The sequence below is a fragment of the Macrobrachium nipponense genome, chromosome 8, assembly GCF_015104395.2.
Source record: "Macrobrachium nipponense isolate FS-2020 chromosome 8, ASM1510439v2, whole genome shotgun sequence".
Taxonomy (NCBI): domain Eukaryota; kingdom Metazoa; phylum Arthropoda; class Malacostraca; order Decapoda; family Palaemonidae; genus Macrobrachium; species Macrobrachium nipponense.
The window spans coordinates 36,545,048-36,570,138 of NC_087203.1; the positions used below are offsets into that span (position 1 = coordinate 36,545,048).

The 25,091-nt window shown below is 43.7% G+C and overlaps 1 protein-coding gene across 2 annotated transcripts in view; it reads right to left on the bottom strand.

Moving 5' to 3' along the window:
* The window catches only part of LOC135222674 (mitochondrial import inner membrane translocase subunit Tim21-like), a 102,707-nt gene that overhangs the window by 13,176 nt on the left and 64,440 nt on the right, over positions 1-25,091 (bottom strand). For both annotated transcript variants that reach the window (XM_064260836.1, XM_064260835.1), the window contains exons 2-3: positions 15,901-16,078; positions 10,342-10,457 (exon numbers count right to left, since the gene is read on the bottom strand). In XM_064260836.1, the coding sequence (XP_064116906.1) occupies positions 10,342-10,457; positions 15,901-16,075 (291 nt within the window). In that variant the 5' untranslated portion in view covers positions 16,076-16,078. The remainder of the gene's footprint in view (positions 1-10,341; positions 10,458-15,900; positions 16,079-25,091) is intronic.

A 25,091-nucleotide genomic window follows, 5' to 3' on the forward strand; every position in this document is an offset into this window, starting at 1 on the left:
ATGGAAACTAAGTAATGCATCACTAGTTTACAAAAAAGGTCCAAGAGAAGGGCCAGGAAATTATTGACCAATCTGTCTAATGTTGGTCATTTCTAAGATTTTCAAGTCCATAATTGCAGATCAAATTGTGGATCACATTGATGGAAACAACTTGTTAAACAGTCAACACGGTTTCAGACAAAACAGATCCTGCCTATCAGACCTCTTGGAGTTTTTTCATAACATGCTTGGTATTTACGACAGTAGTAGAGCAATAGATATACCCTATTTAAGATTTCCAAAATGCCTTTGACAGAGTTCCACACTATAAACTAATGACAAAAGTTAGAGCTTTAGGAATTGTAGGAGAAATAGCAGACTGGATAGAAAACAGTCGTAATAAATGGTGAAGAATCAGAATGGACAGATATGACAAGAGGAGTTCCTCAGGGATAGCCAAATTTTGCAGATAACACCAAACTAGGTGTAAATGCAGCAGATCCAGATACAGTGGAAAGTTTAAGAAATGATCTAGAGAAAATAGGAGTAGTCTGAAAGATGACAAATGCATTACAAATAGGAACAACCAACCCTCAAGCCAACTAAATGCTGCTTGGGAATGACATATGTATATATATGTATATGTAGTGTAGAAAAAAAAAGAGGATCTTGGAGACATTATTACCAAAGACTTAAAATGCACAAAACAGTGCATAAAAGCTGAAAAGAAAGCACAGAAACTAGTGGGATACATAAAGAGGCAGTTCAAATACAGAAAAAAGGAAACTGGGCTGTAGCTCTAAAAATCAATAATCAATAATTAGACCTAATCTTGACTATGCAGTAGTTTTGGTCACCAGCACTAAGAAAGGACATAAATAGATTAGGAGTACAAGCAAGAGCCACAAAGTTAATTCCATCCATCAGGCAAATAGGTTAACAAAGACGACTTGAGAGCCTAAACATGTATGGCTTAGAAACACGATGATTGCAAGGACAACTAATAGAAACATTCAAAATACTGAAAGGCATAACATAGACAGTATCCTGTTCACCTTAAGCAAAATCCAGACAAGAAATAATGGATAGAAACTAGAACTGAAGAGATACAACACATCTCATTGTGGGAACTTCTTTACATACAAGATATGTGACACATGGAATAAACTGCCACCAGAAGTTGTAAACAGGAAGTGTGGAAGAATTTAAAAGAAAGCTAGACAAAATCATTAGGATACTGTGAATGAACAGTAAAACCTGCTCCTAGAGATAAGTGAGCACACCACATCTCCTTGGATGGACTAAAAGTCTTTGAGACATCCTAATCCTATGAGACCAAATTTCTACTTAACTATAGCAATGGGTCAGGGTTGGACGCATCGAAGCCAGGTAAAGAAGTAGGTGGAATAATTGGAGGGTTGGTTATGGGAGAAAAGGCAGTTATCGGAGACAACAAAACATGTAAGTTAAGTATATCTCAGTTTTACCAGACCACTGAGCTGATTAAGTTCTCCTAGGGCTGGCCAAAAGGATTAGATATTTTTATGTGGCTAGGAACCAATTGGTCACCTAGCAATGTGACCTACAGTTTATTGTGGGATCTGAACCACATTATACCAAGAAATGAATTTCTATCACCAGAAATACATTCCTCTAATTCCGCATTGAACTTCAGACCACCGGATTAGTTCATGTAAGTCAGCTGCACTCTACTTAAAGGGGAACTTATGATTAATAGCCATTAAATTTCATCAGACAGAACTTTTAATAAGCTAAAAAATGAGCCATTGCTCAATTCTGTATGTAATCCCATTGTTTTAAAATACCAAATTTGTAACTAATTTGTATTTTTCATAACTAACAAACCTGAGGTCTTAACATTAGGATTTACTAGCGCCAAGCTGGAAACCGATAGAATTAAAATTACACTTGTGAGATCCAGGGACTAATGGCATCTATACCAGGTCACGGGGCATGTATACCCAGAATGCCCACGGCTACCTGTGACCCATCAGTTATATTTCTAACCCAGTTTAGACTGCTGAGGGAGTGGTTCGAGGTGGGCCTTTAACTGTTAAGACCTCAGGTTTGTTAGTTATGAAAAATACAAATTAGTTACAAAGTTTGGTATTTGTTCATACACGAAACAAACCTTCGGTCTTAACATTAGGATAGACTTACTATTGGAGGGAGGTAAGTCTCTACAACTGACTGGGAGTTTGGCCACCTTATCCCATTTTCCGAATACATAGGGAAATTCTGAAGATGAATGGACAATGAACCTAGGACCAAAGATATAAGCGGATCTATTGGTTTCCTCCCACTGGGTGTAGATACCATTCTACTGTTTACTCTTGTCCCTTGCGACTGGATCCACCTCACCCCTCTTTCCTTATTATCCAGAGGGGTATGTTGCTACTGAAAAGTATATCATCAGCTAAGATAGCTTCACAGTATGGCTGACCATCTCACCTGCATCTAGTCCGTTCCAGCACATGACGGTACTCTCCTTCATATTGCCCGTAGTTAAAGGAGTAGGAAGAAAGTAGTAGAAAAAAGAGACCAGTCATCCATTCATTCTACTTTCATACCTTCATCTTAGATAGACGCAAACTGACCCGCCAGGGGCACTGGATGAACTATATCACTTGTTGGGCCGCCACCACTGGACCCAAGGAAAAGGTGTCCAAGGATCTATGGGCAACATCTTTCAAATAAAATGAGGTGAAAGTTGTTTGGCGCTTCCACACGCCAGCTTTCAGAATTTTATCCACAGACATGTTCTTCTTAAATGCCAGGGAATCACTTACACCCCTGATGTCATGAGCTCTAGCTCCCACTTGGCTATCTGACCCTCTGTCTTCTGCAGTATAAGCATCTCTGATCGTCTCCCTTAGCCAAAATGATATTGTATTCTTGGACACTTCCTTCTTGTTCCGTCCTGTACTTACGAACAACCTCTGGCACCCCGGCCTGAGGTGCCTTGTTCTCTTTAAGTACTCCCTTAGTGCCCTGACGGGGCACAGGAGCATCTCAGCTTTGTCGTTGTCTACAAAGTCTGCCAAGGAAGGTATGGTAAAGGAGTCGAATCTGCCGTCTACCATTGTTGGATTTTGGGTCTTTGCCACGAATTCTGGGACAAACTCACACACCATTGATCTCCAACCTCTCGAGTGCTTTATGAGATATGAGAGGCCATGTAGCTCCCCCACCCTTTTGGTTGAAGCCAGGGCCAATAAGAAGACTGTCTTCAGGGTCAGGCTCCTATCCGTGGACTGCCTTAGTGGTTCGTAGGGGGGTTTTGTCAGACTACTCAGTACCTTGGTCAGATCCCAATCTGGGGCTTTTAGCTCCTTTGGTGGGCATGACTGTTCAAAGCTCCTCATCAGCATGGCCAACTCCCATGAAGACGATATGTCCACTCCTTTCATTCGTAAGACTGAGGCTAGAGCAGCCCTGTACCCTTCACTGCAGATACAGACATATGTTTTTCTGTTCTGAGATATATCAGAAAGTCTGCTAACTGCTGAATAGTGGTACCGAGTGGAGACACGTTCCCTCTACGACACCAATCACAGTATGCTGACCACTTTCCTTGGTATACTGTCGCAGATGATTTTCTGATATTACCTGCCATCTGAGTTGCTGCTTTCTGCGAAAACCCTCGCTCTCGGAGGAGATACTTGACAGTCTCCACCCGTGAAGCGATAGGGACTTCACCGACTGGTGGTACCTCTCCACGTGAGGCTGACACAGAAGGTTGCTCCATGGAGGTAACTCTCTTGGCACATCTACTAGGAGTTCCAGTAGGTCTGGAAACCACTCTGCTTTCGGCCATAACGGGGCTACCAGGGTCATCTTGAGGTTCTGAGACCACATTACCCTGTTCAGAACCTGAGGATTAGACAAAATGGAGGAAATGCGTACACGTCCAGATTGTCCCAGGGGTGTTGTAGCGCATCTTCTGCTACTGCCTCTGCGTCCGGGACTACTGAACAATACACTTCCAACTTTTTGTTGTACCTGGTTGCGAATAGGTCTATGATCGGTCCTTCCCACAACATGAGCATCCTGTCCACTACCTGTTGGTGTAGGGACCACTCCGTTCCCAGAATCTGATCCCTGCGGCTCAACTTGTCTTTCCCGGAATATACCTGGCCTTGATGTCTACCAGGTTCTCTATAGCCCACTGGTGAAGTTGAACTGTCATCACATGTAACTGCCGAAGAAACTAGGCCTCCTTGCTTGTTTATATAAGCTACTACTGTGGTGTTGTCTGACATCAATACCACTGAGTGTCCCTTTACTCTCTCCCTGAATTCTTGTAGAGCGCCGGAAAGCTGCTTTCAAACTCCAGCACGTTTATATGGAGTTCTCTGTCCTTGCAACTCCATTTTGCTGACACCATCAACTCCTCCATATGGGCTCCCCAGGCCTTCTAGTGACGCATCCGAGAACAGCAAGAGGTCTGGGGAGGATTGTTGAAGGGGGACACCCACTGTCAGATTGTCGTCGTCCACCCACCACAGCAAGTCTTTCCTCACTTCTGCCGACAAGGGAATTTGCTCGTACGGGTGATCTACTGTTGGTGACCAAACTCCTTCATCCTCAAAAATTGTAGGGACCGAAGGTGTAGCCTTCCTTGTGGTACTAGCTTCTCCAGGGAGGTTAGGATTCCCAGCACCACCTGCCACTGTCTTGCTGGCTGTGTCTGCTTTCCCAGAAAGGCATTCACCACTGTTTGCATTTCTCTACTCTTTGGTCTGTCGGGAATACTTTGGCTTGTGTTGTGTCTATCACCATTCCCAGATATTCCAAACGTTGACTTGGATCCAGCTGCGACTTCTGCTGATTCACCACAATACCTAGGCTGTGACAAAGCTGCAGGAGGGCCGCCCTGTCCCTGAGTAATTTCTCCCTGGACTTTGCTATCACCAGCCAATCGTCCAGATATCTTATTAGCCTGATCCCCCCTGAGCATGCGCCCACACCGACACGAGGGTGAACACTCTTGTAAAAACTTGAGGAGACGTTGTCAATCCGAAGCACAGGACCTTGAATTCGAAAGCTTTCCCTGCAAGACTGAAGCGGAGAAATTTCCTTGAAGACTGATGGACTGGTATCTGAAAGTATGCGTCCTTTAAATCGACTGTCAGCATAAAGTCTCCGATTCTGACTGCATGTAGAACCGTTTTCGGAGTTTCCATCTTGAAACTGGTTTTCCTTATAAACAGATTCAGCGTTGACAGGTCTATTACTGTCCTCCACTCCCCGTTGGCTTTGGGTACCAGGAAAATCCTGCTGTAGAAGCCTTTTGTCGGACTGCATACTTGTTGCACAGCTCCTTTTTCCATCATCTTCTTCACTTCGTCCTGCAGAATAGTGGCCTTCTGAGATTTGTGGGCATAAGTGACGTGGGGTAATGTTGATCTGTCAGGGGCGGGGTTACTCGAACGGAATCAAATACCCGATCCTGAGAACATCCACCACCCACTGCTCTGCCCCTAGTTCCTGCCACACCTTCCAGTGATTTGCCAGGCAACCCCCCACTGGTGTGGCCGAGTGATGGGAGGCGCCCATCCTATCTTCTTGAGCCTCTCCCTCTTCCCCTATTGCCCCTTCCTCTGTTGTTTCTATGTGAAAGGGGGGCCGATGAGTTATCCTCTTTGGGGAAGAGGGTCTTGTGACTCTATTAGGGATGCTACGTCTCACTGTCTTCTTTTGAGACATCTGCTGTTGTCTTCCCTCCAAAGGAGTAGTTTGGCTGTTAGACGTTTTCCTAACTGCCTGTTGCACCAACCTATCGTTAGTGTCCATCCTTCTTCTATCTATCGCCTCTTCCAGTATGACCTCTGGCAACAGTAGTTGCGATTCCAAGATATCCCCATTCCTCATTGCTAACAGGGAATCCAAATCCACATTGCGGCTTAGTCTAGCCAATGCTGCATCTCTCCTCATTAGCAGGATATTTGCCCAAACATTGGCACTTACGTTTGTCAGGTACGCAATCGCCTTGGACCCTGACTGTAGTAATCTAATGAACAATGGTTCATCCACTACTTTCCTTGTTGCTTCCGAGGATGCAATTTTCGCCACTGCTGTTGACCAAAGGTCTAACCAGGACGCAGCCTGAAAGACAGAAGAAGCTGTTGCTTCTAACGTAGCAGCCTCTTGGTACGTCATCAAAGGGCACTCCATTTTAACCTGATCCAAGGTTAATCCAGGCCTTAACCTTACAACATTAGGGTTCATTTGTCTAGACAGCAAAGGGACCTTCGGTGTCGTATAATATTTCCTTTGTTTTATCATTGGAGGGGGAATAAATTTAAATGATCTATTAGATCTTAAGGAATTATCCCTCCCTGCAATCTTTGCGTTTACGTTGTTGCAAGACCGATTTCCGCATGACTTCGAACAGGCAATTCATACGACACCTTGGTATCCCTCTTTAGTCCAAACGCCATGTCAATTCCAGGAGGAAGCATACTGGCCGGTGTTTCTGTCTTCTCCGAAAGGCTATTGAATTGACGAATCAAATCAATAACCTCTGCATACGAGGCCAGAAACTCTTGGTTTTCTCCTTCCTCCGGCTCTAGAGTACCACTCTCCGTCACGAGGGATGTTGTCTTGCCTCTATCTTCTGACAGACGGCCTGGAATTCCACGGCCGCCTGCCCCTACGGCCGCCGGTCTCTTTGATCTTTGCTGGCCGCTGTTGGCTCGACCCAGATAGTCAGCAGGGGAACGAGAACGTCTCACTCTTTCTCTGCTCACGGATCTAGAGCGAGGAATCTCGTCTATAAATCTCCACGATGAAGGCTCCCTTAAGACAGAGGTAAGTTCGTCTCTATTAGCCATTGGCATCGTTTTCGAGCGTCGGACGAGCCCGGCCTCGGCCTTCTATCCAGACGGACACTGCCTTCCACGAACGTATCCGCCGAGGTTGCCAACTCTCTATTTTTCGTACTTTTAATAGGAGCCTTATCGTCCTTCGTACGTATTTTGAACGGCCTTACGGGCGAAACGAAAAAGGGACCTGCATTCCATCCTCTGCTGCACCTTTCGCCGCCAACGTTGATTTTACCAGAGGTATCGCAGTTTTTGCGATCCGAACTGGCAACTCCGCCTCGGCCGCTAGCTCGCCGGCCGTCACCTCTCTCGCTTGTTCGGACTCTTGCGAACGGCTTCGTCTGCCAACCTTGTGCTTAATAGCCACTGATTTTCCGACCTTCTTGCTGACTTGGAAATGACAGTCTTGTCCGAAGAAGAGGAAGAATTGATTCTTCTCCTCTTGGCCCGAGGATCCGCCAGGAACTCCCGAATCCTCCTCCAACGCTTGACTGGCGCTCGCCGTGACGTTATCGGACTTAGCGATGACGCCGCCGAACTAGAGGAAGAAGACGAAGAAGGCGAATCACACTTTTTCTTTTTGTCTCTCTTATTCATTCTCTCCTCTATATCCTGTAATTTCTGCATTACAGTTTGCATTGACGGGTCAGAAGGCGTATTAGCGTCTGGGTGCAGCGAAAAAGGCCGAGAATCGGTCTGTGACGTCATCACGCCTGCCATCTCAGAGTGTGACGTATGTTGTGACGTCATCCCTCTCGTAGGGAGAGACTGAGAGGTTTCTGCTGGCAACCGCACGTTTGCTGCCAAACTACCTCCCACGTTCTGCATCGCTGTAAATACTGAGTGGGATGGTGAAGCCGCGGCATTAATTCCCATAAATTGCAAGCCCGGGGGATGAGGAACATTCAGCGCTGCCGGACCCTGCTGGAACCGCGACGTCATATAATGCGCAAGCAGACCATCCAAGGTTGTACGCCTGGTAGGCCTAGCGCTGACCACGTACCATCTAACCTATGCGCTTGAGTAGCAGGAGCCTGGAACAAAGATGGCGGATCTCCCCCTCTACTTGCTGGGAACAAAGGAGAGTGCAAATTATTCATAAAATTACCCAAGGCCCCTCCTGACGTTTCCGATACAGAACCGCTAGGAGAAACCGAAGGGGTATGAGACAATTCAAAAGCAGGTGGAGAAACATATGGAGCAGCCTGGTTTATTACCGATACAAAAGAAGCCGGTAAGTTTGGTCATCCAAGATGGCGTCACCCCCTTCCTTTTGTATTGGTTTTTTCCCATAAACTTCTTCCACTGTTCCACCGACCAACCGCGACAAACAACACGATTAGTAACCGTAAATAAGTTTTCCCTGCACCTACTACACGTTGGATGAGGATCCGTCGACACCGAAGTTAGGAACCTAGAACATGGAAAGCCACTGACTCCTGGGCATTTCCTTTGTCTCCTCTTCGAAGCGGTAGACGATCCCGATGTTGAGGCAAAATTCTCCATCATACCACGTATACACTCTTACCACACACTGATCACACTTGGAGAAAGAAAAGGAATGAAAAATAAAAAATGAAATGGATAAAGAATGGGCAAACTGAAAAACCGGCTTTAAATGAGATAGACAGTAACACGTCTTATCTTAAAGGCGGTAGGAAAAATAACTGATGGGTCACAGGTAGCCATGGGCATTCTGGGGTATACATGCCCCGTGACCTGGTATAGATGCCATTAGTCCCTGGATCTCACAAGTGTAATTTTAATTCTACCGGTTTCCAGCTTGGCGCTAGTAAATCCTAATGTTAAGACCGAAGGTTTGTTTCGTGTATGAACAAATTTCATTTCAAAGTAGCGCCGAGGTACTTCAATGGAGAGTGCCATTTCTCCTGGATTCGACCGTGTTGCCATCTGGCGGATTAGCACCGATGACTTGGTGCCGCGGTCGCCTCAATAACAAGAGCAGCGAAGCACGGTGTATTGTAGAGTATTCGTCCTTGGTATTGTCCTCCTGGTTTGGGTCAATTGTCATTCAAATAGCGTCGATTATGCCAACTTGTATGGCGTTTGTTTGCGCCAATACTTCTGGCAAGTGTCCAAAAGGCAAAACATTCCACAAGATTCCATCAAATAAAGAAAAATCAAGTCGCTGGCTGATGGCTCTTCGAAGGGAGGATATCAACATAAAATCTTTCAACCTAAGACGCAAACCATTGTCTGTTCGGACCATTTCTTGCCAACATATTTAAAATGTCATTAGGAGCAGGGTATTAGGTATGGCTATGAAATTTATTTATATACTATGTTTTGGGAGCTTAATTTCCCTCTGAACAGACCATGGTACCGACGAAGATAGGCAGCTATCTACCGCTATCTATAATATGGTGCCTCCACTTGTATGCATTTGAATTGAAATTTATTTCAATCACTATGTGTGTGGTGTGATTGATTGAAAAGCATTTTTCTAAACATGTGTGTGTGTGTGTGTGTGTGTGTCCATGAATTGATGAGGGCCTTCACTTAGTCCTTTTTAACTAGTTTAATTAATGGGGTTTTAGAATTTAGGGCTGTATAAGCCTAACTAGGCATACTTCAAGCTACTTCTTTATTTACCATTTCAATCATATATTTTCAGCTGACAAATACAAACCAAAAAGGATGCTGTTCCCTCAGAATAGTTCTGCCTGTCTAAGCCGACCGCTACATGACGTCACACATAACAGATGAGCCACACAAAATGGCAGCGCCCATGGTGCAATAGAAAATTGGTTGTAAAAAATAAGAAAACGCCCCTTTCAAAAAACTTTTTTTACCAGGGGTATTTAAATAGAATAATACTATATATGGAACAGCTAAAATGCAACCATAAGTTCCCTTTTAAGGGTAGATTCTAAGCTAGTCAAATTCCTAGCTTTGGCCCTGGCAGCACCTTTCTTTTCCTGTCTTTCTCAAGTTTGTCTAGATAAGTCTTCAACATCTTCCATTTTCTCTGATCCCAGACCCTACATTCATCACAAGTCAAATCAAATGTGCAAATCTGTCCCCTACAGTTAATAGAGATTGTATGCTAATCGTAAGAGGCATTTATCAATCTAGTTTTATTGCAAAAACGAATACTACTAGATACATTAGAGTCAGAGAGTCTGACTTAGTCCGTGAATTGTTGTAATAAGTGAATAAACAGGTGCAAAAAAACCTAAACTATCTATAACTAGCATGAAGGCTACCAAAAGTATGAATACTTCACCAAAGTAGAGATCAAATACAACCATCCGGCGACAAAAATCCAAAATGAAGCTGCTCATACAACTGAAGTTTACCCGGTTACCAGCAGAAATGAATTAAGCTCTTCAGCTGTATTGTACCTATTCTTCCCTGAAAGTGGGCGGGGCTACTCATCGACACTAAAACAATAGAAGCGCTACCGCAAATTTCAAGATTTAACCTGCCGCAAAACTTGAAACATTAGCTATGTAATTTCTTGGCAAGTTACCGATATGAAATGGAAAATTACCTGTGGAGAAAAGGAGGACAGAAGTTCCTTAAAAATGGAATATGCCATAAGACCAGTGACACCTACACCAACCAGAACAACTGCTGTATAGTATGTTGTGCGTGTAGCTTCTTTAGCTGTAAGGGAAAAAAATTTTAATTATGGTCACAAAATTACTTCTTGAATAAAACCAAGTTGCTTGAATGAAATAAAAAAAAATGTATACTTTAATTCCAGTGAACTAAAGGAATATGATTTTTTTTTTTTTATCAAAGCAGTGTCAAGAATTTTTTCAAGCATAAAGTACTACAAGCACATACAAAAAGGTGAGCAACAACCATACTTGAGCCATGCCCTATGATGTAACTAAATTGTATGTCTCTTCTCCACTGAGAAGGGACTCAAAACATCGTATTTTAAGAAAAATGTCCTCTTTACTTTCAACAGCCCTCTAAGGGTCAAGTTTTTTACTAAGTGGTTTGAATAAACTGTCTTTTATAGATTAAAAGATAACTTATCAACTTACTAATACTGCAAATTCATTGAAGAATTTCACGAACTATTCCAGAGAAAATTTCATCTTTTCCCATCAAATGATGGAATATGACAAATTCTTTAATCAATTTGTATTTTTCATAGCAAATAAACTTGAGGTCTTAACACTAGGATACTCTTTTTGCGCCAACTGGAAATCAGTTTAAACAATCAAAGATTGTAAAGCAAGGAATCAGTGGCATCTGGCAACTCATGCGTATGCGTACAAGGTGGAAGCTGGTCGTCAACCAAGCACAGTATCTCGTGATGCGTTAATCTTTCCCCCAACCCAGGAAAAAATTGAGAGGGGCAGCTAGAGGTGGGAAGTAAACGTTAAGACTTTCAGTTTGTTAGGTATGAAAAATGACAAATTTTCTAAGACTGTATTTTTCATAGCTACAAACCTGAGGTCTTAACAATAGGATAATTTCTAGCACCTAGCTGGATCCCATTAAAAAGCAGATGAAAGCAAGGAATCTTGGGATATCTGGCAACTCATGCGTAGATCGGGTGAAGAGTGGTCAAACGCCGATCACCTACGCCAGTCTTTCCCAACTCAGGATGACTTAACAAAAAGAGGGGCGGCTAGAGGTGGGCAGTATAACATTAAGACCTCAGGTTTGTAGCTAGGAAAAATACAAATTGTCTTAGAAAATTTGTCATTTGTTCATACGCGAACAAACCCTCGGTCTTAACAATAGGATAGACTCATACTTAGAGGGAGGTATAAGACATCCTAGACTGGCTGGGGGCCTACCTGCCAGTCCAACTCTCAAAAGAAATAGTTCTTGGAGAGGGACTGAAGCCCGTTGAGTAGCTAGATACACGATATCTAACCACTCAGAACCTGAGTGACGTACAATGATATATGGGATAACCATTGTATAGGGAACCAAAGAGAAACTTTGACTATCCAATAACAAACCAAGGCACTAGGGTTTGTAGTACTCCCAACTTCTCCTTGCCCAGGAGCGGAGCCGATGCTACTAAATAGTGGGTAAGATATTGTATATTGCACGACCACACTACCAGTATGACTACCTCACTCACCTGTATCAGACCAGTCCAGCAAATGACGTGTCAATTCCTTAAACCGCCCGAAGGAAGAAGGAAAGGTACAAGAGAAAGAAGGAGGCCAGCCAACTCACTCATTCTCTCATCCACACAATCATCTTAGGTAAGATACAAAGGTGCCTCGTTAAGGGCAACTATGAGTTACACAACCTGTTGGGCAGCCACCACAGGACCCTGGGAAAACATGTCCATAGATTTGTGGGCAACGTCCTTAAGATAGAAGGAGGTGAACGTCGACTGGCGTAACCAAGTACCAGCGCTCAGCACTCTATGTGCAGTCAAGTTCTTTTTGAAAGCCAGAGAGGGACCAATACCCCTAATGTCATGTGCTCTAGCCTGCACAGACGTGGTGATGGAATCATCAAGAGTCAAGTATGCCTGTCTGATGGCTTCCCGTATCCAAAGAGATAGTATTCTTAGACACCTCTTTCTTTGTACGGCCTGTGCTAACAAAAAGTCTGCGGCAGCCTGGTCTAAGGTGCCGAGTCCTTTTAAGATAGCAACGCAGGGCCCGGACAGGGCACAACAAAAGCTCTTGAGCATCTCCACCCACAAAGTCAGTCAGTGATGGAATGGAAAATGAAGCGAACCTGTCATCATGCACCAAGGGATATTGGGTCTTGGCCACGAATTCTGGGACAAACTTGAAGGACACTGACTTCCAACCCCTGGTGTGCTTCACCTCATAACTCAGACTGTGGAGCTCTCCTACCTTTTTGGAAGATGCCAAAGCCAAAAGGAAAACTGTCTTGAGTGTCAAGTTCCTGTCAGATGAGCAACGTAAGGGTTCATATGGACTCTTAGTCAAGCTCTTAAGCACCAAGGAAACATCCCACGTTGGAGGCTTGAGATCTCTAGGAGAATTCAACTGATCAAACCCCTTAACTAGCAGGGAATGTTCCCAGGAAGAGGAGATGTCAATACCCTTCAGGCGTAACGCCAAACTCAGTGTCGCCCTGTAGCCTCTAATAGCAGACACGGACAAACATTTCTCGTCTCTGAGGAAGATTAAAAAGTCTGCTATTCGCTGAATAGAGGTTGTGAGTGGAGAAAAACCCCGTTTACGACACCAATCACAGTAGATCGCCCATTTGCCTTGGTAAACTGCGAGGTTGATTTCTAAGACTACTGGACATGTGCCCAGCTGATTTCTGAGAAAAGCCTCTCTCTCGGAGGAGATAGTTTATAGCCTCCAACCGTGAAAAGACAGGGATTCTACTGACTGGTGGAACCTTTCTGCATGGGGCTGACATAGGAGATGCCACCAAGGGGGAATCTCCCTCGGAATCTCTGACAACAACGACAGCAGATCTGGAAACCATTCCGCCTGAGGCCACAGAGGGGCTACCAAAGTCATTCTGAGACCCTGTGAACCCTTCAGCCTGTTCAGAACCTGACGGATCAAACAAAACGGAGGAAAGGCATGCACCTCCAGGTTGTCCCAGGGATGTTGGAATGCGTCTTCTGCCAATGCTAAGGGATCTGGGACCACTGAACAGAACACCTCCAGTTTCCTGTTGTAGCGTGTCGCGAAAAGGTCCAGCATGGGTCTCCCCCAAATCTGGAAAAGCTTGTCTGCCACCACTTGATGAAGGGACCACTGTGCCTAGGATCTGATCCCGGCGACTGAGTTTGTCTGTGACCACGTTCCGTTTCCCTGGGATATACCTGGCTGAGAGCTCTACTGAATTGCTGATTGCCCACTGGTGAAGCTCGACGGTCAAAGCATGAAGTTGCTGAGAAATCAGGCCTCCCTGTTTGTTCACGTAGGCTACCACCGTTGTGTTGTCCGACATGAGAATGACAGTGACCCTCTACCATCCCCCGAAACTCCTTCAGACCCAGGAGAGCCACCTTCAACTCCAAGACGTTGATATGCTGCTGCTTGTCCTCCAAACCCCAAACGCCTGAAGTGATGAGGCTGCCTAAGTGCGCGCCCCAACCTGCGAGGGAGGCGTCCGAGAACAGAAGGAAGTCCAGAGGGAGAGAACGCAGAGGGACGCCCTTCAATAGATTCTGGTCGTCTTCTCTCACTTCCAAAGACAGTGGGACCATAAACAGGGGAGAGTCCCCTGCCGGAGACCAGAATTCCCCCAGTCTCCATTGCAGAGACCGAAGATGAAGACGCCCATGAGGGACCAGCTTCTCCAGGGAAGATAGCACTCCCAGAAGAACCTGCCACTGATGAGCCGACTGATGCGACTTTGACAGGAAGTTGCGCGCCACAGCCCGCAACTTCTCCAATCTCTGATCCGACGGGGAAACTCTTGCCACTGTCGTATCGATGACCATGCATAGGTAGAGAATCCTTTGAGTGGGTACGAGGTTCGACTTTTCCTGGTTGACTAATATGCCCAGGTCGACAACGGAGGAGAGAAGTCAAATGGCAACAGGTATCCCACCTGAAGGACATCTACCACCCACTTCTCCGCCCTGTAACTCTGCCACTTGGCCCAATGGCCAGCCAGGCACCCCCCCCCATGGCGCAGGAGAGGGAGAGGCGCCCGACCTACTGACGACCCCCTTGACCTCTGCCCCTGGGGCCTCTTCTTGGTTTAAAGGAATGAGAGCGAAAGGGGCGTTGATCCTGAGACTTGGGCTGTGTCAAACAGGAAGGCCCTGCCAAATTCGAGGTCCTCGATGGCCTACCAGGCGACGATCTCCTCGGACTGTTGCTGGACGGGGGAGGAGGAGGGGCCGGAGATGCTCCACGAGGGTGGAGGGGGGACTTGCTTGAGACACGGCTTGGTGCACCAGTCGGTCCTTGATGTCAGCCCGGCGTCGGTCTATCGCATTTCGAGTTCTGTCCGTGGAAACAAGAATTGTGACTCCAACAGATCACCTTTCCTCGAGTTCTAACGAAGGGGGCCTGAAGCCCATGAGAGAATAGACAATTGGAGATCTAATAAAAACTCAGTCGTCTGCTTTGAAATACAATGATATATAGGCAGATTCATTGCATTCGAAGTACAAAAGAAAACTTTGACTGTTCAAGTAACAAACCATGTATGCCACAAGGGTTTGCTACCATTATTTTTTTCACACACAAAACCCATTCTATTGACCACTGACCTGTTTGTCAGGATCACGGTTATAGAATCTGATACAAAGAAGTACAATGTACTGTGAAAGAAACCTAACTTGGCTCCATACGAAGAAAAAATCACAATTTTTGAAAGTCAATTGTATTTTTCTTAACTATGCAAACATGAGGTCCTTTACATAAGGAATTACTACATATTCCTTATGTATAATGTGTCGGTACAAATCACAATTTTTGAAAGCAAATTATATTTTTCCTAACTATAAAAACCTGAGGTCCTTTACATAAGGAATAGTAATTCCTTATATAAAGGACCGAGGGTTTGTATAATGTGTTGGAACAAATAACTATCTCCTTAAGTGATAGCATGCTTGCTGCTTCAATTCAGTACAGGCAGACCCTGGTTATCAGTGGAGGTTCTGTTCTGACAGCATGATGATAAACGAAAATCACCGATAATAAAAAAATTGGCAACTTTTGGCGCTTATCTGCACGATGCAGATAACCAAATGTCGGCGTCAATAACCAGACATCAGTGCCTTTGTTTATGTATCAGCATTGCTAAGTGAAAATTGGCGTATTTTGGTGCTAAGTGGAAATCGGCGCATTTCGGCATTGAAAAGCACCAATTTTCATCAGTAGACAATCCCCATAAAACCGGATCGCCGATAACCGAGGCCGTCAATAACAAGGGACTGCCTGTACTATCTCCTTCAGTGATAGAATGGTTGCTTCTTTAATTGAGTATATGTAGTATATTATGCATTGCATAACTAATTATAAAATGGTTAATCTCTTAAATATTGTCACAAGCCAGCAGCACTACAGAATCAGATATTTTGAGCCTGTGAACCCAGTGTATTTCATAATAAAATATACTAAGTTAAATCAAGGCAAAATATTTGAAAAGGAAAAAAATTACTACTTGCCTTTGTTAAACTTTCCAGCATCTGATCGGACATGCTTAGAAACCGATTTATTCTCCAATGCTCTACTAGTTGAAATAGGACGAGGTTTTGTCACAGATGTCCAAAGACAGCTTGGAAGCTGTGACCCTAAACATCTTTGGCACACAGATTTATGAAGATTCACAACAAGCATCATTTCCTAAAAGCAAAAACAAAAGAAAAGTACAGTAACAATTAGTTTCCCTTAAAAAAAATGCAGAATACTAATTTCATACTTTAGGTATGATCAGTAAGTTTTCTTTTAAATACTACTTATCATAAAAAAATATATGTACTTAATATAATGCATTCAACTTCTGTTGTTATTAATCACAATGTGAAACTGGTCAAAAAGAACAAGTGAAAATTAATTCTTGCAATCACTACAACAAATACGTACTAACTATAATTCTGGCAATCTGAACTTAATTACCACACATATCAAGTTTACTCCTTTTTAGGCCAAAGTTCAAGATAAATATTAAAATACTCCAAAAGAGATTTAATTTTTTCATTATTGTTTCATTAAAAAAAATTGTTTTAAAGTTGTTTTAAAATTGGAAGCAAGAATTCTAGATCATAATTGTAACAAAACACAAATTTCCAAGTTTATAGAATGAAAACAAAAAACAATGAAAGGTATCACAACAAGTGTTTGCATATACTTTGTAGTCTATTTTGAACTTCATATAGTCACTTAACCTAAGTAGAACACTTCCCATGTATAAGGGTCAGAGAAGTTTGTGAAACAGTCATGGAACTATTATACTACTTCTTCACTGTAATAGCAAAATAGATAACTGTCATATTTTGAAGAGCTTTTCCTTCTTTATAACATATAACCTGAACTAGAATCCTCCAAAAAAAAATTATCCTTCTTATTCAATGCTACCTTCATAATGCAGGTATTGAAGTCATTAAGAGTTTACTAATATTTCTGCAGCACACTTTTTCTACAAGTATCTCCAGTTTCTTTGAAATTCTAATATGAAAAAAAATTTACTGCTAAAGAGACCGAAAGGCAGTGGCCATGGAAGTTGAAATCCGGTAAGGAGTGTACAACTTGCCTACAGAAGCAAACAGCCCTTAAAATGGTATGGGAGACTGGATAAGATTCCAGATAGAAACTGAGAATTCAATAGTTTAATTACTTCAAGTTCAATTCTTAACAAGTACTGTACCATGAAGGTAGGATGAAGGCAGCTCTAAAGATTCTGAGTGTTTAAGAGGACACAAAAATTAAGTTAAAATGGATAGAACAATGTGTGTCACGTCACAAGAGGGGATTCCACAGGCCAAAGTAGTGCTGGAGGCAAGGTGCAATCTTTCCTAGGATATATGAGGGAAACCTATACCTTGGATAACTCAAGAAGTTGCTCTTGAAGAAATTGCTTATCCAAGCATTTCATAGATAGGAAGATGCAGAATAATCAACATAGCTAACTATATTTAAATAAAAATAGGCACCATCCCTGAAATATGAAGGTACTATTAATGAATCCTCCTTATGAAAGTTGGAAGTCAGGCAGGGTATCCATCTGTAACACAACTGCTGAAATAAATTACAACACAAGATGAGCTATTCAGGGTGTTAGAAACACCTGAAAAATGCCTATTAAAAATGCTGATCCTGCTAGTAGTGATTTTGTGCAATACACATAATGGGGCATCATGATTTGTTATAAAATTCAGGACCTACTTCAAGAATTGAGTAGGTCAACATACTTTAAATATTTTTAGCACTGTATCAGTTCAATCTATACTATACTACGTATTTTCTTTCAGCTCCATTCTTAAACAATTAACAAATTCTACAGACTGTGGGACTAATTGTACACTGTACTTTGTATACTGTGTATGGGCACAGGCTAATTGTAAGCTCTCTCTTCTGGTCTCTTCTCCACATAATCATAATGCCCACTCCCTTTGTAGTGTTGGATAATCGAGCAGGAAAATTCCCTTGATTTTATTCTGTACTGAATTTAGTTCTGTACTATTCTAACTTGGGTATCATTTCCAGCTTTCATAAGGGCGATTCATTAACATCTTTCATATTTCAGGGATGCTGCCAACTTTCACTGCAATACATATAACTAGCAATTCTGATCATTCTACCTGGTCCTTCTTTGCAGATAACATGTAACTACAGAGGGCAGTTTTATTTGCTTTTCCTTTCCTTTTTGCATTTTAACATGAAATCATACAATTATTTTGGAAATTCTTAACACTGCAACTGCTTTGAGGATATGATCATCCACAAGATATTGATGAAGTTGAATGTGAGCTTTACAGCTGAAGAGTTTCCCTGCAACCAAAATGCATTTAATGTTTCAGAATCTATTAATAAAGTTTAATTCAATATACTTTTCAAATCATTTAATATCCATACTTGTTAATTTGTAATCAATACAGCAGAATGCCTGTATATGTGGGGGATGGGTACCAGGCTCCCAACGAACAACTGAATCTGCGAATACTTAAAGCCCCTCTAGAAATGCTAAGAACTGCCTATTTTGACAGTTAAAACACAAAAAGCCCCTCTAAAAAGACGTGCATTTAGTCATGAAAATATGAAAATATAGTCATTTGTGAATATTTTCGGAGAAAAATACCATGAATAAGCAAATTTCCCGCGAATAATGGGTATATATGTAAAGCCAGAAAATCCGGATACACAGGTGCTAATGGGCGCACTTCTTCGATAAAGCAGGGCGCTCCCAGTCATTCTGAGGCCAGAGTGTGTTTCTTGGATGCATCTCAATCTTACGTTGCTTGGTGCTCAAATGCTGATGGGCGCTTTAACGCCGATGGGTACCGATGAGCACTCAAAACTGTCACTCCAGGCGGTGTATTAGAGTGGAAATGCCTATGGGTGGAAGAACGTCTCCACTCAAGCACCAAATGTTTCTCTTCCATGCACACTGGAGAGAAAAGAACTTGAAGAAAAACTAACCACTTTCGAAAAAGATGCCTTTCCAATGGCTGTCTGTAATGCCTTGGGATTTTGCAACAGGAGCGCTTAAGGGGCCGACTACCAACCTCCCTTGACCTCCAGGATGTCTTCTCCCAGGTTCAGGGGAGTGTGCCAGGGACCTTTGCCTAGGAGAATCAGCGGGACAAGTAGCTAGCTCCTCCACTAAACTTCAATGAAGACACCTTTTCAGTGACTGTCTGTCAACCTGGGAAAGTGCAACAGGTTTGACTGAAGGGGCAATTAAACAGGGTAATTCCCACCAGCCTCACTTGAATTGAATGTTCAGTATGACTTCTCCCAGGTTCAGGGGAGTAGTAATGCCAGTGACTTAGGTGTAGAAGAACAGGCAGGTTGAATAATCACCTCATCCACTACACAACACTGACTTGGAAGGTTAATTTCTGTTAACCTGGGCACAAGACTGGCAATGGCATGGGAAGGAAGCGGGCATGGGAGCAAGTGGATAATTTTGTAGGGCTAGTAGTAGGAGAGAAAAATGGCTTTCTTGAATGACCTTTATCAACAGGGCACTTTTGCGCACAGGCACTTATGGGTGCTTTTGGCGTCTTGGTGCTCTGAGCACAAGCTGGCGCCATCGAGCGTTCATAGCAAGAGTTGGTGTCAAGCGGTAGTGAGCGTTCCTGGGAGCTGGAAGAGAGGAGTGTTCACAATGTTCACATCAACTTAGATTTGTGTCCTCCTTGTACAGGAAACATGAGAAAAAAAATCTTAGAAAATCCTCTAATTTGTACTGCCAAAGCGAGTACTAACCCCAATATACTGCTGAAGCAATTGCGTACTGGGACCGATTCTCAATCGACGATAGCAGGGCTAAGAATCGGTCAACAATAGCAGGGACCAATTCTCGGTCTATGATAGCAACGTCTTATATAAGTACCCTGCTCTCCTACTACTTTCTGCCTTTACACTTCAATTCTTTGCAAAGGAAGGTGCAACGGTTAAAGTAATATTATTTACCGACGGTTACCAAGAAGTGGTTCAGTAAACAACATGACAAGCAATTCTTTGGGCCAAAGGAATGACAAAATACTTAAAAAACACTTTAAAGCAAGTATTGATTGTTAAAGCAAGTATTGATCAACAAATTTGTGAATAGCCTACGTCCTGGAATGAGGTTTAATGTGATATTAGTATTTATCGAAGGTTAGCAAGACTAGGTTCGGTAAACAAGCCTGATATACAAAATTTCGGCCCAAAGGAATGTCGAACATTTAATAATTACCTTGTAAACATCCTCAATGTAAAATATTTTGGCCTAAGAGAAAGGTTCCAGATACAACAATTCCTTTTGGACAACACGACGTATATGTACAGTAATGTCGGCTCACAAGAAGCCTATGAAAGATGAACATTCAGGAATAACTTTCAAGGCAATTGTCGTCTAATGACATCTAGTGAATCACCTACACCCTGTAAATACCACTGATGTAAAAGCCTGCCCTAACATAAGATACAAGATTACTTCCAGGGCAAAATTATACCCGGCAACTTGCAAATAATGTTGCCTATCTGTTAGCCTAAAAGAATGATGGAACATTAAAAAATTACTTTGAGGCAATAGACAGTTTGTGAGTATTTATACTCGGAAAAAGACCATTAAAGGCAAAACTATATACCAAAGATTACAATTATAAAGAGACCTGGTAAATGAAAAACATTATGCAAAGTTTGGCCTATAGGAATGGCCTAACATATGAGAATTACTTTCGGGTCGAACTATTTTTCGTCAGCTCATAAGAATAAACAACAGATTAGTTAATGAATCAACTCAACAATTACAAAAATAAGAAAAAATTCATTCTGAGATTATATTGAAGGTTACTAAATATGCATTCCAGTGAGAATGCAAACCACTGAAATCCAGTTAACAACCAGAAAATGATATTGTTAAACTACAATAAAGTTTTGCACATACTTACCTGGCAGATATATACTTAGCTATAGTCTCCGACGTTCCCGACAGAATTTCAAATCTCACGGCACACGCGACAGGTAGGTCAGGTGGTCTACCTTACCCGCCGCTGGGTGGCGGATGTACGAACCAATCCCTCTTGCTTGTCAGATTTTTCTCTTCCACCTGTCTCCTGAGGGGAGGCTAGGTGGGCCATTAATCGTATATATCTGCCAGGTAAGTATGTACAAAACTTTATTGTAGTTTAACAATATCATTTTTTGTACATGAACTCCCTGACAGATATATACTTAGCTGATTGGCACCCTTGGTGGAGGGTAAGAGACAGCTAAATATACATGGTGAAGACGGGAAACAAATAATGTTGTAGGATATAAAAACCTTGGTTCTCACCTTTTCAGGATGAAGACTTCATAGATACTGTCTCTGAGTCTGCATTGCCTGGAGAGCTACAGCTAGGACGTGACCTGATTGCTGAGACTCTCGGATCTACCACTGGGATATGTGATCCCCTATTGTGGTAGAATCCAAGTCGGATCCTGTTAGAGGGACCTTGTCCGCTTACATAATAACAGATCCTTACCACTACCTCTGCAAGGAGCCAAAACCCACCAGACCACCTAACCAAAATACAAAGGGTTAATATTACGACAAAAAGAGGTGCCTCCTGCAACTCTTTCAGAACAACCAAAAAACACCAATATAAAATATAGGGTAACATATAAAAATTTACACAGGATAAGTTTTCAGCTCCCTGGCCCAGCACCGAATCCGCCGATACGAAAAAGGGACCCAAGGCGAAGCATTTATCATATGTGATTTTAACATCACGTAGGTAGTGGTTTGCAAAAACCGATTGGTCATCCTCCAAAAAGTCGCCTCCATCAAGTTCCGCAGACATATTTTTTCTGAATGCAAGCGAAGTTGCAATGGCTCTCACCTCGTGAGCTTTCACTTTCAGAAGTCTAAAATGTTCTTCCTTACAGGCAACATGTGCCTCTGTAATAAGGCTTCTCAGAAAAAGGAAAGAGCATTCTTCGACATGGGCCGAGTGGGGTCCTTTACGGAGCACCAAAGCACATCTTGATTAGCCTTAAGTTGTTCCTTCCTCTTAAGGAAATACTTCATAATTCTCATAGGGCAAAGAGTTCTTTCAGGCTCTTCCCCTACCAGAAACGATAAACTACGAACTTCAAAGCTCCTGGGCCAAGGGCGTGATGGGTTTTCATTCTTTGCAAGAAAACCTGGAAGAAACGAACACACCATAGAATCTTCCTTAAACCCTACCATTGCCCTCAATAGCTTGGAGTTCACTCACCCTCTTAGCTGTAAGCTAGGGCAACCAAAAGGAAGAGAGCCTTCTTCGTCAGGTCCTTGAAAGAGGCTAAGCCAGGAGGTTCGAATCTAGACGATCCAAGGAATTGTAGAACTACCGTCTAGATTTCCGTTCGGTACACATGACGACGCTTAATGGTTTCAAATGATCTAATAAGATCATGCAGGTCCTTATCATCGGATATATTTAAGCCTCTATGCCGAAATACCGCCGCCAACATACTGCGGTATCCCTTAATAGTTGACACAACAAGATGACACTCTTCTTTGAGGAAAATAAGGAAATCCGCAATTTGGGTCACCAGAGGTACTGGAAGAGGAAATGTTCTTCCTCTTGCACCAACGTATGAAGACATCCACTTTGACTGGTATACACGCAAAGGTGGAAGGGTCTCCTCGTCTTTGCGATTGCTTTAGCAGCTGTTGCTGGAAAAGCCTTTGCTCTGACCACCAACTTTGGACAGTCTGAGCCACAGTCAGACTGGAGAGCGAGGAGATTTTTGTGGGTACCTGTCGAAGTGGGGTTGTCTGAGTAGATCGCTCCTTAGCGGGAGCGATCTTGGAAGGTCCCACTTCTAACCATTCCAGTACCTCTGTGAAACCATTCTTGGGCCAGCCAAAAGGGAGCGATTTAAGGTCATTCTCGTTGAATCGGACTCTACGAAACTTCTTGATGGTTAGCCCAGGATCTTGAAGGGGGGGGAAACGCGTAGACGTCGAAGTCCGCTCCAGTCTAGAAGAAGAGCATCTATTGCTAATGCTCTGGATCCGATATCGGAGAGCAGTAAGGTCTAGTCTCTTGTTCTTCGACGTGGCAAAAGAGGTTCTATGTGTGGCCTGCCCCATAACTTCCACAGGCTCTGGCATACATCCAGATGAAGGGTCCACTCTGTGGGAAGGACTTGATTTTTCCTGCCGAGGAGATCTGCTCTTACATTCCTTTCTCCCTGCACGAACCTGGTGAGAAGCTTGATTCCCCTTTCTTCTGCCCACAGAAGAAGGTCTCTTGCTGTCTCGTACAGGGAGAAGGAATGCGTTCCCCCGTAGTTTCCTGATATATGCCAGAGCTGTAGTGTTGTCCGCGTTGACCTGCACTACCGATCTTCTGACTTTGGGCTCGAAAGCCTTCAGAGCCAACCACACAGCCATCAAACCTCCTTTCTGTGATGTGCCAGGCTACCTGGTCCCCCACCCAGGTACCTGACACTTCGCTGGTTCCCAGAGTTGCCCCCCATCCCGTGTCCGACGCGTCGGAGAACAACACCAGGTTGGGGGTCTGGGATTGAAGAGACAGTCCCTTCGCAAAGAGGTTGGGATCTGTCCACCAACATAGATGTTTCTTGACGTCCTGGGATAACGACAGGGAGAACGTCAAATCCTGAGAAACGACGACTCCAATTCCGATGAAGAAAGAATTGGAGCGGTCTCAGGTGCAACCTTCCTAGGAAACGAATTGCTCCAGCGAGGAGAGCGTCCCCAGCAGACTCATCCACTCCCTCACTGTGCATACTTCTTTCCCTAAGAAGGTTGTTACTCTCTCGAATCCTCGGGCTATCCTTTCCTGAGAGGGACAAAAGCCCGAAAACTCAGAGAGTTCATCTGTATCCCGAGATACACACACTCTTGCTTGGGAATTAGTGACGACTTCTTGAAATTGACGAGAAGTCCCAACGCCTTCGTCAATTCTAGTGTTACTTGTAAGTCCTTCAAACAACGATCTTCTGAATTGGCCCTTATCAGCCAATCGTCGAGGTACATGGATATCCTCACCCCTTTCAAATGAAGCCATTGAGCTACATTCCTCAAAATCCCCTGTGAACACTTGAGGGGCCGTCGAGCTGAACCCTGAACTGAAAAATTTTCCCCCCCATCATGAATCTGAGAAACTTCCTCGAGGAAGGATGGATCGGTACGTGGAAGTAAGCGTCCTGTAAATCCAAGGAAACCATCCAGTCCCCTGGACAAAGTGCTGCCAGCACTGATGAAGGTGTTTCCATCGTGAACTTCTTCTTTTCTACGAAAAAGTTCAGGGCGCTTACGTCACACGGTCGAAATCCCCCTGCAGGACTGCGGAACTAGGAAAAGGCGGTTGTAGAAGCCCGATGAACGATGTTCTGTCACTAGTTCGATAGCCCCCTTCTCCAGCATCTGATCTACTGCTAGATGGAGAGCTTGATTCATGATGGGGGTCTCTGTACCTGGCCATCAGTTCCCTTGGGATGGTCGTCAAGGGAGGTCTTTCGACGAAAGGGATGAGGTAACCTCTCCTCAAAATTGAAAGGGTCCAAGGATCCGCCCCCCCTTTTTGGGCCCAGACTTCTGCAAACTCTAAGAGTCTGGCGCCCACCGTGTTTGAAGGACTTGCAAGTTATTTGGGGGCTTTAACTGACTTGGCGAAAGTCTTACCCCTTCTTGAAGGTCTACGACCTCTAAACGTAGAGGTTCTTGAGGAAGACGCCCCTCGAAAGGGTTCTCGAACACTTGACTTTTCCTTCTTAGCCTTGGTAGGGAAGGAAGGGCGAGGTTTTCTTGCCGACTGTGCCAAAAGGTCCTGGGTGGCTTTAGCCGAAAGCGATCTCGAAATGTCCTGCACTAGATGTTTAGGGAACAACTGAGTGGACAGAGGAGCAAACAGCAAAGAAGACCTCTGGGCATGGGAGACAGACTTCGTTAAGAAGGAACAATAAACGGACCTCTTCTTCACGATCCCGGCCCCATACAGGGAGGCGATTTCACTCGCTCCGTCTCTTACCAACTTGTCCATACAAGACAAAACAAAACACATGAGATCTTCTGGCGAAAATGACTCTGGCACTTCAATTTTCTTGGCTAGGACCCCCAACGACCAATCAAGGAGTTAAATACCTCCAGCGGTCTAAAACATGCCTTTCAGCATGTGATCTAGTTCATTCATTGCCCAAGTCGTCTTTG